Source organism: Euphorbia lathyris, chromosome 7 (genome assembly GCF_963576675.1).
Source record: "Euphorbia lathyris chromosome 7, ddEupLath1.1, whole genome shotgun sequence".
NCBI lineage: Eukaryota > Viridiplantae > Streptophyta > Magnoliopsida > Malpighiales > Euphorbiaceae > Euphorbia > Euphorbia lathyris.
The window spans coordinates 68,696,181-68,713,661 of record NC_088916.1 but is presented as its reverse complement, the minus strand read 5'-3'; the positions used below and the strand labels follow the sequence as shown (position 1 = coordinate 68,713,661).

Below are 17,481 nucleotides of genomic sequence, written 5' to 3'. Positions count from 1 at the left end.
ACAAGCCTGACTACATGAACAAGAACATGATGCCTTCTCTCTATCCGTAAGGGAATTCTGTTTCTGATTATTCTGCCTCAGAGTTCCGAAAGCATTAGGCATAGAAGATTTTCTAGGCAAATTTTTTTGAACATTTGGTTGGCTTCTACTTACAAAAATCCTCATTCTGTTCTTTATGGCCTACCAAGACGCTGCTACTTACATTCAAACTTTCTCTTCTTTGATCAATAACTTTTGCTTGTATTGCAAGAGATATAGACTTTCCCTTATTCTTTGAACTAGAAGAACCTTCTTCTCTCTCTTCTAAAGCCCTGAAAGAAGTAGCATTGTCCACTGAGCAGGGGCGGATTTAGGGGGGGCATAGGGGGCATTTGCCCCCCCCCCCCCCCCCCCCCCCCCCCTTCACCCGAAAAAAACAAAAGGAAATTGTTTTTTCACTAAAACGACGTCGTTTTGGTTGGAACCAAAACGACGTCGTTTTGGTTAAAAGGAGAGAGACGCGGACAAGCCTTGTGTGTTAATTAATATTTCCGCTGCTCTCCTGCATATTTGCGCTCTCCTGCTTCTCTTCTTCTTCTCTTCTCGCGCCAGCAACCTCCTCTCCTCCTCCGTTCGAGCCGGCCGTCCACCGCGGCGCGCCGGCCCCTCTCCATTCTGCTGCTGCGTGCGGCTGTGTCTTTCCTGCCAGGTTAGTTTCTTTTTTTCTGTTTTAATTTAAATTTTAGGTTAAATTAATTTTAGGCTAAAATCAATTTAGGGAAATTGATATTGATAGTATATTTTGTTTATTTTTAATTTTAGGTTAATAGATACTGATTGATTGATAGATTGTTATTATTTTATTTTAGGTTATTTTTAATTTTAGGTTAATGGATTGAATTGGTTGAATTGATTTGAATTGATTTGGTATTATTGATTGAATCGATTTGGTATTTAAATTTATTGAATTGAATTGAATTGATTTGTTATTATTAATTGAATTGATTTGGCATTTTTGAATTGAATTGGTTTAATTCATTTATGTAGGTTAATGGATAAATTTGTGTTTAAAAGAGCACGAAGTTCGGTTGATGAATTAGCTAGCAGTAGTAGTCCTCCTAATGCACAAACACTTCTCAATTCAAATACTAGTGTTGTTGAGTTTAACCCAGATGATATAATTAGTGATCCTGGACTAAGAAAACAGATTGAAGAATTTGATGTTAACCTTAGGGATCGTGTTCGAAGAGAGTACATATCTAGAGGTCCTTGTCGACCACTTGGGCATACATTTCCTCAACGTCAATTTGGTAAATCTAAAAGGAGTTTTAAAGGTGAATGGTTTGACAAGTATGATTGGTTAGAATATAGCATATCGAATAATGCTGCTTATTGTTTTTGTTGTTTTCTATTCAAGCCACCTAATGTCGATCGCTATAGAGATGAGGTATTTAATACCAATGGATTTGACAATTGGAAAAAAGCCACTGAAAAATTTAATAAACATGTTGGTGGAGTTACGGGTGTGCATCATAGTGCTATTAGGAATCTTGAAGCATTTAGAAATCAAAGACAAAGTATAACCCATTCAATTTCAAAGCAAAGTCAAGAGGTTGAAGTTGATTATCACGTGCGTTTGACTGCTAGTTTAGATGTGATTAGATTTTTATTGCGTCAAGGCTTGTCTTTTCGTGGACACGATGAGTCTCCAACTTCTTTTAATAAAGGAAACTTTCGTGAGTTGCTTGAATGGTACACCTCAAAAAACAAATGTGTTGGAAATGTTTCTGGAATTAATGCTCCGCAGAATAATCTTATGATTTGTCCCACTATTCAAAAGGAAATGACTAATGCATGTGCTGTGGAGACTACACTTCTTGTATTAAATGATATTGGTGATAAGTGTTTCACTATTTTGGTTGATGAATCTCGTGATAGCTCTGTGAAAGAACAAATGGCAGTAGTACTTAGATATGTCAACAAATGTGGAGCAGTTATTGAACGATTGTTAGGGGTGGTTCATGTCAAAGAGACTTCATCACAATGTTTAAAAGATTCTATTGATGCATTATTTTCCAAGCATGGATTATCTCTGTCTAGATTGAGAGGTTAAGGATACGATGGCGCTTCGAATATGCGAGGAGAGTTTAAAGGGTTGAAGACCTTGATTTTAAGAGAAAATCCTCATGCATTCTATGTTCATTGTTTTGCTCATCAGCTTCAATTGGTGATTATTGCAGTCGCCAAAGGATCAAACAAAATTGTTGGTGATTTCATTGCTTTAGTTACTATGATTGTGAACACGAGTGGAGCATCATGTAAACGAGCCGACAATCTTAGACAACTTCAACATGATCGAATAGTTGAACGTCTTGAGAGTGGGGAAATTACTAGTGGTACGGGAAAAAATCAAGAAACTGGATTAGCTAGGCCAGGTGACACTAAATGGGGATCACATTACACAACATTACTACGCTTACATTCAATGTGGCCCTCAGTAAAAGACGTGCTTTTTAATGTCTATGAGGATGGCGATGATAGTGGCTTTGCTAGGACATTGATGATGAAACAAATATTGGCATACACAAATGATTTGTCTAATTTGTTGCAAAAAAGAGATCAAAATATTGTGCAAGCCATGCATTTGATTAAGAATGTGAAGACTCAGTTGTTAGAGTTGCGGGATAGAAGATGGGAGACATTTTTGTTGGAAGTTGAGTCTTTTTGTGTGACTCATTCTATCAATGTTGTTAATATGGATGATATAGTTCCAACACGTACTCGAATGAAGAGGGATGGAAATGTTGTTACTTACTTTCAACATTATCGGTATGAAGTTTATCATGAGGTAATTAATTAAGTGTTTCTTTCCATTTTAAATAACTTTGTTTACATTTTCGTTTTTTTGTTGATTTTAATGCTTTATCTTTTGAAATACTAGGTACTTGATAAGATCGGACTTGAGTTGCATGATCGTTTCCCAGAATTAACAACAGATTTGCTTCTTTCTGTGGCATGTCTTGATCCTAGAGATTCTTTTTCTAACTTTAATGGTGATAAGTTAGTTCATTTAGCTGAAATATATTCAGAAGATTTCTCATGGACTGAGGTTCTGATGATTAAGAATCAGCTTGAAATGTATATTTATGATGTTAAAAGAGATATCAACTTTGCTGCTGTTGAAGATTTAGGATGTCTTTCCAAGAAGATGGTTTCAACTGGAAAAGCTCAAACTTTTCCATTGGTGTATCGCCTAATTGAATTGGCATTGCTTTTACCAGTTGCAACAGCTTCCGTTGAAAGAGTATTTTCAGCAATGAATATTGTAAAGACCGATTTGAGAAATCGAATGTCAGATGATTGGCTGAATGACTGTTTGGTAGTATTTAGCTCGAAGGATGTCTTCATCAACATTGATAATGAAGATATTTTAGATCGTTTTCAAGCTATGACAAATCGTAGATGTCAATTGCCACCTCGCAATCGTCGATCTACTTATCATTAGAACTTTTTTTTTAATTTTAAGACTTTTTGTATCGATTAGCAATTATGTACTAAAGTGTATTTTTTTCAATTAATGTTATTTTGTCTAAAAAAATTTTACATAGAGTTTCGCCCCCCCCCCCCCCCCCCCCCCTCAATTCCTGGATTCGCCACTGCACTGAGCCATTCCATCTCTTGTTCAAAGGCTTCCCCTTAAGATACTTGTTCGATGGTACTGTAGTAGATGGCCCTACAAGTGACATTTTCTGTGAACCCTCCAATTTTTCTTTAAAATTCCGTACTTTCAGAGGCACTTAAGAAGATCCAGCCACCGGCATCCTGGTTCTAGCAGTAGCTTGTTGGCTAGGATCGATAATCTTTGCAGCAGCTTCCATGATGTGAGCCGCAGTTCTACTCTCAGAATGAAGCCAGGACTCTTAATAGGAGATAAGAGTTTGTGATGAGTTATTGGAATTGATTTAGCAGATCTTGGAGGCAAAGTTTCAGTTTGGAACTTTTCAATGGGTCTGCTTCATATTTTTTGAGGCTTTGGGTCCATAAAGTTACAAGGAGGACCATCCTCCTTATGAGCAGGTTTCCGGGATACATAATCTCAGGGTCGTGGCAATACTCAAAATGTTTTCTCCATTGAGAAGCCTCCCTATGGGATTGGGTATTCAAAAATGGGGTAGAGTTGGGTTCAGAAATACTTGATGTCAGCATGGAATCTAATCCCATAAGCCTCCCTACTACTCCAGGGGCCTTAGCCCCAAATCCATCATCATCTGTTACTGATGAAGCACAACTATAATCACTACTCTCTCGTATGCTTAGACCCCGATAGTTTCATCATCATCCATCCGCTGAATATAACATTGCTCTGTCAGATACATAAGTTAACCTAATATAAAACTTAACAAGAACAATGCCAAGAGAATAGCTTAGTAGCCTCCTGAAACCTTCAGTTGCTGAATCTAGTCAAACTAATCGAACCTAGAAAATGATCTTATATTACAATACTGCAATTACTGATACCAAAATCAACACCACAACATCCAATTCCCTAAACTCTAAAGCCACTAAACCACCTGCAGCAATCCAGTCACATTCAGTGATTGATAATATTGCATCTTAGTTATTACCCCAACTTGTTTTTGTTCTTAAAGTTTCTTTTATCATCTAATCTGCCAAACCCCTTTGATGATCTCTCTCTACATCGCTAAGAACTAGAAAAAATACAAGAAACTACCTAAACTAATTATCTTCTGAAACAAAAATAGAATTCAATCTAACCTCTCAAACATGACAAACAGCCCATGGAAATAATGAGGTTAAAACACAGCAATTACCTCAATTATCTTCTCTTTCTCTTCTCTCTCGTTATTAAATTATGAGTAGTTATCAAAGTATGGTAATGGTAAGGTAAATAAGTCAAGTACGGATTATGAAAGGAAAAAAGAAAATCATAGCCACGAATATGGAAATACTTTACCATGAAAACCCCGAAACCCACTCATTATAACACAACAATTACCATATTTAAATACTAGAACTTACATTCTCAAGCATCGCAGTGTTCACTGGAACACCATTATATGGGCAAAGCTTAATGTATGCAGTATATCGCTTCTTTCCATCTTTCATCGCGCTTCAGTTTAACTATAAAACCGCTCAAAAAAACTCAAGTTTAGGGATGTTTGCCTATCATGGGAAGTTTCCTTATTCTTTCCCACATCGCCTAAAAAGAGATATGTGCTATTCTTTATAACTTAGGCTGAAACATTAGACTTTCGCCGAGCTCAGTAACGAGAGCTTGTGACTCATGTGAGGGCACTAGGGTGATGGAACATGGAAACGGCTTACTAGGCTAGGTCTGATGCGGCTAATCTCTGGCCCGCCCATTCCAAGCTGAGAGTGAACCGTGGGTTCCGAGCGAAGGCTTGGATCTCCCAGTTCATAATGTGGAGGGCACAGCGTGAGGCTGGTTCCACAGAGCAACGATAACCTCCCTCTCTCAGCAGTGGAAGGAAAACGGGCCGTTGCCACTCAAGCCCAAATAGTCTAATAAGCCTTCCTAACTGGACCATCACTTTTTTTGTCCAATTCCTTCTACTATATTTTATGGGCCGATGTCACTCAAGCCCAAAGCCTTCCAAACTGGACCATCACCTTTTTCTATACAATGACTTCTCCTATATTTTATAATCATGAATTTTTAAAACAATTCCAAATTATGTTGTTTTGATATTTATTATCTTCAATTTTCTTTTATATTTATTATCATGAATCTTTTATACAATTGAAAATTATGTCCTGAATTTTTATATTTTTGAAAATTATGTTCTAAATTGATTATCTTGATTTTTTTTTCTTTTATGTTTATTATCATGAATTTTTTGTTACCTTTAAAAATATATATTTTGCATCATGTAACTAAAATGAATTCATACAATTCCAAATTATTTTCTTTTATATTTATTATCTTGAATTTTTTTTCTTTTATACTTGAATCTTTTCTTTTATATTTATTATCATGAACTTTTGTTACGTTTATATATATATACTTATCAATTATTTTTCCATATTGAACCCTTGAACATTAATTTTATTATGGGTCAGACCTTTGATTAACTTTTCCGTCGAGTTTGGATTGCATACATCGTTATGGTGATTCTAGGAGAGATAAAAAAAACAAATTATAGAAATTAATTTCTAGTATGTTCTTCTAAGCTCGATCTTCTCCTCTCCAATTTTGCGATTTCCAGCATCAGAATCACCAAATTGATCTTCTCCCCTAACACCAAAATTAATTTTCAGTAAGTTTTTCCAAGCTCGATTTCTAATAGTAATCGATTTCTGAATTTCTTTTTTTACTTTGTTTGTACTCTGAGGGCGAGCCTTGGCGCAACGGTAAACGTTGTTGTCGTGTGACCAAGAGGTCACGGGTTCGAGTCTTAGGAGCGGCCTCTTGCCAAAATAAATTGGCAGGGGAAGGCTTGCCCCCAGTACACCCTTGTGGTGGGACCCCTCCCCGGACCCTCGCTCAGCGGGACGCGTAGTGCGACCGGGCCGCCCTTTACTTTGTTTGTACTCTCTCATCCTAGTCAAGAAACTTATTTTTTTTAATTTATCCATATGAAATTAAAAATTTCCACGTCAGCAAATTGACTCTCTTAACAGCGTTTGTCGTTTAAACTTCGACGGAAAAGTTAAATAAAGGACTGACCCATAACAAAATCAATGATCAAGAGCTTAATATGGAAAAATAAGTAGTCAGGAACTTGATCTTTAAAACAGATAAAATTCAGAGACTTAATTATATATATTATTATTATTTTGCCTTTAAATGCATGACTTTATCTGCAATTAGGATGAATATTATTTTCTAATTTTAAAATATTTGGTAAAGACTCTAGACATGTTTCATGGAAGGTATAACAATTCTGCTGGAGCTGCTGTCATCCTCTGCATCATATGGGGATCTTTCTTCTTTTGTGGACTTTCAGTAACTACAAGTGCTGTCAGAGTGGCAAGTAAATAACACAAATTCATAATTTCATACCATTTCTGAAGAAAGTGTTTACAGTGTACTTGCTTCATTTCATTTCCAATTATATCCAAGCAGTGACTACTTGTCAATTCCCTGCTATAGGTTTATGCTCTAGCAAGAGATAATGGAATCCCATATTCAAAAATATGGAGAAAAATTCACCCAAAGTACAAAGTCCCAAGGAATGCAGTGTGGCTATGTACAGTCATTAGCATACTCCTTGGCCTACCTATGTGGTTTTTACAGCGATTTTATCGGTAAGTACAATCGGATGGGTAGGAGGATATGTTGTGCCAATATTTGCAAGATTAATGATGGATGAGAAGAACTTCAAAGCCGGACCCTTTTATTTGGGAAGAGCTAGTAAGCCAATTTGCTTGGTAGCCTTCTTGTGTATATGTTATACTTGTTCGGCTTTTCTGTTGCCAACAGTTTACCCTATCAGATGGAAGACTTTCAACTATGCACCTGTTGCCCTTGGGGTTTGTTTGTCTCTGGTAATGCTTTGGTGGGTATTAGATGCAAGGAAATTGTTCAAGGAACCTGTCAGAAATATCGATGCCCAAAATGGAGATATTTAGTTTTAGATTCTTTTTCCTGCAAAAAGAACAAACAATACTCAGGTTGAGGTCATATATGGGATACTAGTAGTACTAGTTTCCTTATAGGGTCAAATTTCTTTAGCATGTAAGCAAAGCAAGAGCTGTGATTCTAGAAAATGGCCAGTTCTACAAGTTTCCAAAACTCAATACAAAGTGTGCAGCTGCTGACTTCATATTTATTTTTCTTTTTATTGGAAGTATCAACATTTTCTTTATAATAATGGAAATTTTCATATTTTTCGAAATGCAGAATACATCAAGAGTTATATCAGTTATAAAACCAGATGAATCAAAGAACTTGCTCCTACAAAAATTGAAATAAAAATAAAATTCACACATATGGTGAGACAATAAAAACTTGTCAACAGAGCAAGAGGCACATATGTGATAAAAATAATCAAAATAACAAGAAAATACCGCAATCTAAGTTTTGTTGAACTCCATAGGTGAGTGAGGAGCAACCCTTTGATTAGAAACTACGAATTTTGTAGGTGCAAATGTATTACTGATCCAAGAGAATTCATCCAAGATGTTTATTTTTTATGCACTCCCAAAATTGGTTTTCCTAAATCTAGCTTATAAGTTAGAATTTCAATTAAGTTGGCTGGTTCTTTAGTATGTTATTAAGTTTTCTTAAATAGAAAGTTGTTAAAAACATCACGCATTCAAACAAATTAGACTTCAAAATCTTAGCCATATGTAATATTAGCTACAGTCGTCGAATTATAACTGTGCATGAATACTTCGTATCAAATTTTCATTTCGATATATAATAAGAAAAGGTCAAAACTATAAACAACCTAGTGCTCATCCTATTTCGTAAATGAATTTCAATTTTGATTTTCAGTAACCCCAGCACCCTCTCTCCCCCGAAATGCCTTTATTTTTCCTTGGGCCACTACTATACAGCATTCTTAGCTTAATTTTTTATTCTTCATTCCACATACACCTTCACAAAAACCTAGAAGGTCAGAACTAAGCACAAATCTCAAGAAAGAAAATAAATGACATGCACCTTAACCTGATGACCAATCTGTAATTAGGATACAAAGAGTTCCTCGGACTCTGTAGGTGAAGACCAATACTGCAAGAGGGTTTCAACAGTTACCCTTCGTGTTGCACTCAACATTGAAATGAAAAACCGACATCCATCAATTTTGTATTCTTCAAGGGGATTCCTGTGCCCAAAACTTCTTACATTTACCTGCCAGATAGTCAAAATATAAGTTTGCGTCCGCTATAAAATTTATAAAAAACAAAAGCAACAAAATCAAATACCGCAGAACTGAGCCTGTTCATGTTTATTAGATGATCCCTCCAGAAACAGTCTAGAGTCTTTAGCAGAACTGCCCTCTGTATTCAAAGGTAAAAAATGATCAGAAGCATATGCCTCAAAACAACATTTTCAAGCCATGGAATTCGGACACTATATCCAGAAATATTCAAAGAATGGACTTTGAGTCAACATAAAGAAGCTCACCTCAATTTCCTTGATATATGCATCATCATAACCAGATTCTTGCACAAGATTCCAATATGAAGCAATTAGAATATCTCCAAGGTACTTCCGGAGAAGATTAGTAGTTCTTCGGTGTCTCCCGTTCCTACATTATATAAATCAGAGAATCATGTGCCATTCTTTAATACCTGTGGAAGACAAAGTTAAGGGATGGAACCTGTGTGGATACTATGAATTGACTCACCTAGTTGATTCATCAGAGCAAATAGTAAGCCATCGCTTTAAAGAATAACACCTCTTGCGGATTCCTCGAAAAGCATTTGGAGGCTTTGGTAAATTTGGCAGGTAAAAACCATCAACATCTATAGGGCTCGAATCATGCAACTGGAGAAGAGATTTCAGCAAGGCCTCCTCAGTGATCCCAGTATATGAGTCTGAAATTCCATTTGAATACAATTCATCTCACAAACAGCAAGCAATGACCAATAAATAACAAAACAAGTGGAAATGCATACTAGGATAGGGATCTGAAATAAACTAACCATCCAATATCTTCCCTCCGATAGAGACAAACTCCGTCAAAAGCTTAATCAAATTCCAGCTCCTAGGGTGCTACAATGCAATCAAACCAATGAGTAAAAGAACTGTTCTTCGAGGTGTACAATATTGTCTAAGATATGAACTACCTTTAGGGGATCAGCATTGCTCAGAACAATTTCATCTACTACTGCTTGCATGTACCTAAGGAGTATGCCAACAAAAAACATAACAGTTACACTAGAAATATTCATAAAAGTATGAACAGAATGAGGGTTTAACCTTTTGCAAAAATAAATCGACATGAAACAAGCCTGCCTACATGAACAAGAACATGCATAGAGACAAGAAAACAGAATCATCAACTAAAATATAATACTTTTAGGTTATCCAATTCTGGATATATCAGGGCCAAAGAATCCCAAACCTAACAATGTAAGAACTTGACCATTCGCAATAAAATTAGCATAGGACATTTTCTTCTTATTACTTGCACAATATAGTTATCTATCCCACTCTAACATCATGTACTAAATGCAGTTAGCAGGACAGAAAACAGAGAAAATGAAAGAGGCACTCACTGTGATATGTGTTGCGAACAACTTTCATCATCACCAGTTAAAATCAACTGCCTAAGATCATAAACATGTTTCCTTTGTACCTGATGGAAAGAAATCCAACAGTTTGATGTGATCAAATGCTAGAAGACATGTAACAATCTGTGAATAGAATACTAAATAAATGGAACTATTAGCACTCCACTACATGAGATTATGCAGGTTCGTTTTCTCTGATGAAAATAGTAATATAAAAGGTTGATGTGTTCAATATCGTACCATCATACAGAGAGGGAGTAGTAGCATATAAGACTTACTTAAAAGTGAAAACATTATGAGTTCTTTTAGGAAGGTGGGCAATTCATAGTAGGTTCAACAGCAACCAATCAATTTTGTGTTATGTCAACAGTAGCACCAGAAAATCAAAAGAGAAAATAATTATTATATAAATACCTCTAATACTTCATCAAACTCAACAAGACTCTTTCGTATGCCAAAGAAGTACTTTTCAGCATTGATTTGCAGGGCTAAAAGCTAAAAAGTTATGAAAGTGTGAGTTAGCACATAAACAAGATTCAATGAGAAAATAAGCAAAAGCACAAGAAAAGGCAATCCACCATTGACATTCATCACCTGTTTTACAATCGCATCACCTTCAATTGGTATATCCTCATCATTAGTGATCCTAGAGATGAGTTTCACTGCCCACTCTGTGTCAAAATTAAACTTTTGAAACATTTCATCCTGCAAACTGTTTTATCCACAGGTTATATACGTGTGCCTTCCACTCTGAAAATACATGCTAAGACAGATGTGAATTTATCTTGAATCTAGAAAATCGATTATGCAATCTAATCTTCTTTTAGACAACACGATTAAGAGCACGAACTATACATCAAATGTTACATGTGCCAAGTTTGCAGATGCAGATTTTTCAGCCAAGTTCTATTCTAGACATATCTCTCTCTCAGAGGATGCCTGAAGGAACAGTCCGCATCTTGGAAACTGCCATTTCACTCTCTTTTCCTGGCTATATTTGTATGAAACAAACAGGCTCATTTGGCATATCTAGACCCTTAGACAAGTAGGCCGCCAAAATGGATGATAGCAATGTCAACAAAAAGTTCTTGTAGTGGAAACCCACATCATATGATGGTTTCTTGAAGGTACACTTAGTTACCTAAGTTATATAGTTGAGATTTAAAAGGCAAATATCGAATTAGTCAATTAAAATTGACTTGGAAAAGAAGAACAAGGTATCTGCATAGAATTTACTACCTCACCATAAATCGTGTAGATCCAGGATCCCCTTGCCTTCCTGCTCTTCCACGAAGCTAGTTTGGAAAAATTTGAGCAATAAGTTAAATTTGAAATGACAGAATATAAAACAGTTGTTACTTTGGGAGAAAACTACTCCATTTCATATATTGAAAGATAAAAAGTTTATATACAAGAATAAGGATAGGAAGTGGACAAATATACTAATCCCTATAATTGCTCCCTTGATTGCTCCTTAAAATTCTTCTATTACAGCCAGCTTTGTTTACATATGTTCGTACTACAACACTCCCCCTCAAGTTGGAGCTTAGACAACAATAGGTTTTTTGGGCCAAGTTCAGGGGCTCCTGATGTATTAAGCCTTTATCATATTAATTCTATCTGAAGTCTTGAGTAGAGTGAAGTACAAACCTTCAGTATAACCAGTACAGTAATCAAATAATTGAATTGAGCTATTCCTAAACTAGAAATTGGAATACCACATGTGCACCAAAAACTATCTGACAATCAAATGAAGACAATTAACTGATGGTCATGATGCACGTATGTTCACCAAAACTTTAGCAACATGCTCATCATCTAAAAACATGTTCAAAATGTTTTTCAAGTGGCACTGTATGGATGATCAAAGAGAACCACAACAACAAAACTACCAAATGAAACATAACTAGATGTGCATTTTAATTTTTTGCGACATGATTGAGATCACCCATCCATGTGCATCATTCAAAAATTATTCCATACCCAAACATATGGCAAAGCTAGGATAGTTTGAAATTAGGCATCAGTTGTGATGTGTAGTTCCCTTAATTTTGAGTAATATTCTACTGCAAGCTTGAAAGAGATACGAAGCATAGAATTCATAATACTTTTTGTCAACTGAAACTGTTACTTAATGACTAACCTGGTTATCTATTCTCCGAGACTCATGTAAGGATGTTCCAATCACATGGAGGCCCCCGAGTCTTTTCACTTCAGACCCTTCGTTATAACTATGTGTTTCACAGTTCTTGAGAACTGACAGATAAGCAAGTGCTATAGTTGGACCAAGAGAGTACATTTCAGACTGCTCATTGACAAGCTTCTCCAGCTCCCTTACATCCATTGACTGGCTCATTTCCACAGATTCAGATATCATTGATTTTGCCTCCTGATATGTCCAGCTTTTACCTTCACTCTTGCCAACATATTTAGCTGGTCAAATTACACCGAAAACAAAGATAAAGAGTCATTAGTTTTATAGCATGGCATGCATTAATTGAAAGCTAGTTCAAAAAGCTTTAAAGTAGAGTCACAAACCCATTAATGCAGTCTTTGCCAGCAGAGCTAATGACGTTGAATCTACTTTTATCTTTGACATTACCTATGGAAAAAAACATCAATGATAATTGAAAAAAATAAAATAAATAATCTAGTACATAGGGAATTTCAAGAAATCACCTTTTGCGAAATTAATTCTCCATCAGCTTCAGCATCTGGAACTTCCCTTGTTAGAAAAGAAAGCAAGCTGTCCTCTACAATTTCTTTGGCGAGCATCTATACAATTGTGTTTCACATAAAGTAGAAGTAACTTTATCAAAGGACATTCCAATGGAAGTAGAAAGGATTAAGAATCTAGAGATTTTATCATTCACACATTTTTGTCATCCAAGCCTTAGATGTTATCACAAAAGGAAGACAAAAAATGGACCAAAAAACATGTGAGTAAAACATCATATCAATGAGCAAGAATGCATACTTTAGGATTTCCTCCCAGAATTATATCAGTGCCTCTGCCAGCCATATTCGTGGAAATAGTAATGGCATATTTTCGGCCAGCTTGAGCAATAGTTTCAGCTTCCTTTGCAGCATACTGACAGAACAAAACCAAGAAACAGAAGAAAAATATTGGCAAGAGATACTGAAAACTCAATCTGATTACCTAGCCTATCAATCTACATACTAACTTTAGCATTTAATACTTATTAAAAGTTTGCCAACCTTGGGTCGTGCATTCAGGACATTGTGAGGGATTTTCCACTGTCTAAGAAGATCTGACAAATACTCAGAATTTTCAACACTGAAACAAGATTCGCATCAGTCATGTTGGTTTACATATAACCAGGGGTAAAAAGAGTACAGATATTCTACATTCATGAGAATAGTCTATCAGTAAGAATAAGTCAAAAGAAAAGCCACCAAACAAATAAGATATAATTCAAGATGTTATCCAACCTCAGAGAGAGAGAGAGAATGCAAATTGCAAAATTTAGTCACAAGGAAAATGTCGTTGGGAATGGAGCATGCTTGACCTGTAATTATTCCCTCCATTTTCTCTTCTATTGTGTGCTTTAATGAATTTGAAATTGACACTTTTTGGCTAGTTCTAGCATTGCTATGCTAGGATTAAGCAACACGGAACTACTTTCTACATGTCCTCCTATTAAAAAAGGGCGGCCCGGTCGCACTACGCGTCCCCGCTGAGCGAGGGTCCGTGGAGGGGTCCCACCACAAGGATGTCCTCCTATTAAAGGGCGGCCCGGTCGCACTACGCGTCCCCGCTGAGCGAGGGTCCGGGGAGAGGTCCCACCACAAGGGTGTACTGGGGGCAAGCCTTCCCTTGCCAATTTATTTGGCAAGAGGCCGCTCCTAAGACTCGAACCCGTGACCTTTTGGTCACACGACAACAACGTTTACCGTTGCGCCAAGGCTTGCCCTCTAAGGATGTCCTCCTATTGTGAGAATAAAATTCCCTTCCAAACAATGTTCATCTTAGACGAAAAAAGAAACTTTTTTAGGGCTTGGAACTATATTCCACCAAACATACTTTCTAAATGATCCCCATGAATGCACAACACTGTTAATGTGTTTACAGACTTCATAACTTATATGAATTTCAAACTGATTTGCCATACCAAGGATCAAAATTGATGTTCTTGTATAAATTTTTAACCTTATATGCTAAATGCAAATTAGAATATCCCTAAGGTTCAAAGGAGAGAAAAATAGGTGAAAAGATTTTGATAGGTGTTATAGTGGTCATATCATAGCACAACAAAATAAACTCACAATATAAACTCAGCAAGCTTATAGAATATCCTAATTACGATCACAATTCGTTGCCAATATTGATATATAGAGCAGAGTGATAGGATCAGTAACAGGAAGCGTAGAGACATCAGATCCAATAAAAACAGCCCATTGCCTGAGATTTACCTGGTCGTCCCAACTAAAACTGGACGTCCCTGTCTGAAAATGTATTCAATTTCTTGGCGGACATACTCCCATTTCCCACGAGCAGTCTATTTTCACAAAAAATATAATAATAAATATGAAGCAACCAACATATCAGATAAAAAATGAAATATTATATCCCTTACTGCAAAAGCTTGTATGGGTAAATCTTTACGGATATTTCGTAAATTTGTGGGAACTTCAATAACTGGCACCTGGAACATTTTCAAGAACTCCTTTTCCTGCAACAAATAATGAAAACTATGGCATGAGATTTCTATAAACAACTAATAACATAAAAAACCTGATTGAATGAGAAATGATTAGTACAAATCATGACAGAAATATCATCTTACTTCAGTTTTTGCTGTCCCAGTCATACCAGACAGCTTTGGATAGAGCTTAAACAGCGATTGATATGTTATTTGTGCCACAACAACTGAATCTGCCTAAGGGAAAAAGAGAAGGACACTAGTTTAAAATTAATATAAATAAATAAAGTTAGACATGGTGTAGCATAATAAACCCCACAAATCAGTACATATACCTGAATCTTTAGACCTTCTTTAGCCTCTACAGCCTGGTGAATACCCTCAGACCATCTTCTTTTCTCTTCAACTCTTCCTGTCAACTGCATGAAAAATATTTACATTTCTTCAATTTCCGCTTGCATATTGAACAGTTCAAGTAACTTTCCCTGGAACAAGAAAATAACGTAAAACAGCAAATGTTGCATCACACTGGAATACCTCATTTATTATTAGCGCCTTCCCATTTCTAACAATGTATTGCACGTCTCGCCTATAGAACTCTTTAGCTTTCAGTGCATTCATCACAAATCTGCATATTTCAACAAACAGCAAGCTGAGGTGAAAATAAAATTGCGTTGAGCAGGTATGCCATTTCCAGCCAACAGTCTAGATTAAATAATTCAGACACCAGAGCTGGTTCCTGATGACACCCATTCAATCAACTCATGAATGAAAAATACCAAAAGCATAAGTAATTTGAGATAATCAAGCATTTTTTTTCTGAAAATTGAAGCAGGGATTTGTAGTTACCTAAAATACACCTGAAGAAAGGACTAAACTAAAACTTTGGAAGAGATATCCAGGAGATAATGCCCTTTAAGCTTCCAATCAATGAAAGAACAGAAAACAGAGTGCGTGGGATAAAAAAAAGAATATCACCTTGCCCAAGGATCATTTTCATCCCACAAGTCATTAGTTTCAAGAGCCATTTCAGCAAGTGCTATTCCTTCTTCAGTCAACTCCACTGAATTATCTTTAAGCTCTACATTGTAATGCTGTTACCAAAATTAATTTTTAAGTTGATTAATATAAACATGCATGAAAACTTTACATAAAAGAATTGACATGAGATCAACGCAAACTACAAATTCAGCAAGCAAGCAGACTGGACTTACAAGGCCGCAAACAAGTAGTTCAGCTACTTTAGCTGCAACTGGATATCTCGCAGCATCTTGATTAGCCTAGTATAAGGAAAGAGAAGAATTAAAATCATATTAGGATGTTATTCTGCAACAGGAAACATTTTTGGTCATTAATATTAATTGTGAACCTATACCTACAATAGTGATTTGAAAATTTACTTGGTGAGATTTCTATATTATGATTTGCAGTTCCTGAATATCAGAGCTTATATTACCTCACCACTTATCAACAATGGATTTCTCCCTTCATCAATGAGAACTGAATCAACTTCATCAACAATTGCAAAATGAAATGGCCTTGGCCTGTTTGTATACATCCAATATAGAAGTCCAAGAAAGAAATTTATGAGAATAATAACCAAATGGAAAGTGAACTTTGAAATCTGTCAAAAATATACCATCTCATCACAAGTTTTTCACTGTCTCCAGTAAGATTGTCTCGTAGATAATCAAAACCAAGTTCCTGAGAACATTCAGATTAAAATGTGACCAAAGAATGTCAAGAAAGAAAACAAGCAAAAACTCTCAATACAAAAGAAACAAGAGCAATATTGGAAGTGCGCATCTCACTGTATCAGGAAATCATGTGTGACTTACCGAATTGTTGGTGTATGTTATATCGCATCGATAATTAGATCTCCTCTCTTTAGATGTCATCCCCTTCTGCACGTCAAAGTAACATGAGATTAAACTGAAAAAGACTTGCAACATATTATATGTGTTGGAATAAATCTTTGAACCAATGTGAACATTATGCATATTCCACAGTTTTACCTGAATAAGACCAACTGAGAGACCTAAGAAACGATGAACACGGCCCATCCACTCAGCATCTCGTTGAGCCAGGTAATCGTTCACAGTTACAACTGCCAACAAGCACCATCATCAGATATTTAGATCTGACTAAATGAAAGCAACTTATGAAACCTCACCCTAAAAGTGTGTTTGGAAACCTCATTTTGGGTGGAATTGAATTCAATTCTACTTACTTAATTTCATGTTTAGAAACAAAAAGAATTGAAAGAATTGAATTCTTTAGTATATTAGATTAAGTTGTGGAGTGAGAATTGGAAAGCATGCCAAAAATGACATGATTTTGTAAAAATTTAATTGAAAATAGTTTGTGTAGGACATATTCTCAATTAGTAATTGAATTCTTGTATATTAAGAATGTTTTCCAAACATAAGAATGATTTTGTAAATGAATTGAATTGAACTTTAGCAAGGAAATTCAATTTTTTTTTTCATGGAATTTTTTCCAAACAAGAGGTAACAAAAATTGTTTTCTGACGGAAATTATAGAAGTCTAGTCAGACCAAAGGAAATACATATAAATATTATGACTACCAAACTTAAATGTTTCATGAAGA

The 17,481-nt window shown here is 35.9% G+C and overlaps 2 protein-coding genes across 4 annotated transcripts in view; one reads left to right on the top strand and one right to left on the bottom strand.

Annotated features, from left to right (window-relative positions):
* The first annotated feature begins 547 nt into the window (after positions 1-547).
* LOC136200405 (uncharacterized) lies at positions 548-7,944 on the top strand. Its single transcript, XM_065990790.1, has 4 exons — positions 548-688; positions 2,220-2,827; positions 2,921-6,278; positions 6,895-7,944. The coding sequence occupies exons 2-3, from the start codon at positions 2,270-2,272 to the stop codon at positions 3,482-3,484; spliced, it is 1,122 nt and encodes a 373-aa protein (XP_065846862.1). The 5' UTR covers positions 548-688; positions 2,220-2,269; the 3' UTR covers positions 3,485-6,278; positions 6,895-7,944.
* Positions 7,477-17,481, bottom strand: part of LOC136200404 (protein translocase subunit SECA2, chloroplastic) — a 23,973-nt gene continuing 13,968 nt past the window's right edge. The window contains exons 6-32 of one of the 3 annotated variants that reach the window (XM_065990786.1): positions 16,886-16,977; positions 16,709-16,774; positions 16,510-16,574; positions 16,327-16,414; positions 16,085-16,150; positions 15,849-15,964; positions 15,408-15,498; positions 15,206-15,289; positions 15,015-15,107; positions 14,805-14,900; positions 14,641-14,726; positions 13,426-13,504; positions 13,184-13,297; positions 12,886-12,981; positions 12,745-12,808; positions 12,350-12,639; positions 11,446-11,501; positions 10,801-10,918; positions 10,621-10,701; positions 10,192-10,271; positions 9,760-9,814; positions 9,616-9,685; positions 9,318-9,507; positions 9,095-9,218; positions 8,893-8,967; positions 8,636-8,818; positions 7,477-7,609 (exon numbers count right to left, since the gene is read on the bottom strand). In XM_065990786.1, coding sequence (XP_065846858.1) covers positions 8,654-8,818; positions 8,893-8,967; positions 9,095-9,218; positions 9,318-9,507; positions 9,616-9,685; positions 9,760-9,814; positions 10,192-10,271; positions 10,621-10,701; positions 10,801-10,918; positions 11,446-11,501; positions 12,350-12,639; positions 12,745-12,808; positions 12,886-12,981; positions 13,184-13,297; positions 13,426-13,504; positions 14,641-14,726; positions 14,805-14,900; positions 15,015-15,107; positions 15,206-15,289; positions 15,408-15,498; positions 15,849-15,964; positions 16,085-16,150; positions 16,327-16,414; positions 16,510-16,574; positions 16,709-16,774; positions 16,886-16,977 — 2,600 coding nt within the window. In that variant the 3' untranslated portion in view covers positions 7,477-7,609; positions 8,636-8,653. Of the gene's footprint in view, positions 7,610-8,628; positions 8,819-8,892; positions 8,968-9,094; positions 9,219-9,317; positions 9,508-9,615; positions 9,686-9,759; positions 9,815-10,191; positions 10,272-10,620; positions 10,702-10,800; positions 10,919-11,445; positions 11,502-12,349; positions 12,640-12,744; positions 12,809-12,885; positions 12,982-13,183; positions 13,298-13,425; positions 13,505-14,640; positions 14,727-14,804; positions 14,901-15,014; positions 15,108-15,205; positions 15,290-15,407; positions 15,499-15,848; positions 15,965-16,084; positions 16,151-16,326; positions 16,415-16,509; positions 16,575-16,708; positions 16,775-16,885; positions 16,978-17,481 lie in introns of those variants that run through there. The other 2 variants (XM_065990787.1, XM_065990789.1) reach the window with 2 other exon arrangements.

What these genes read in the sequence shown, in the direction of transcription:
- LOC136200405 (XM_065990790.1), top strand. Translation starts at nt 2,270, where the DNA reads ATGATTGTGAACACGAGTGGAGCATCATGTAAACGAGCCGACAATCTT. An exon ending in GGTATGAAGTTTATCATGAG is followed by an intron (nt 2,828 to 2,920) that starts GTAATTAATTAA and finishes TTGAAATACTAG; the next exon opens with GTACTTGATAAGATCGGACT.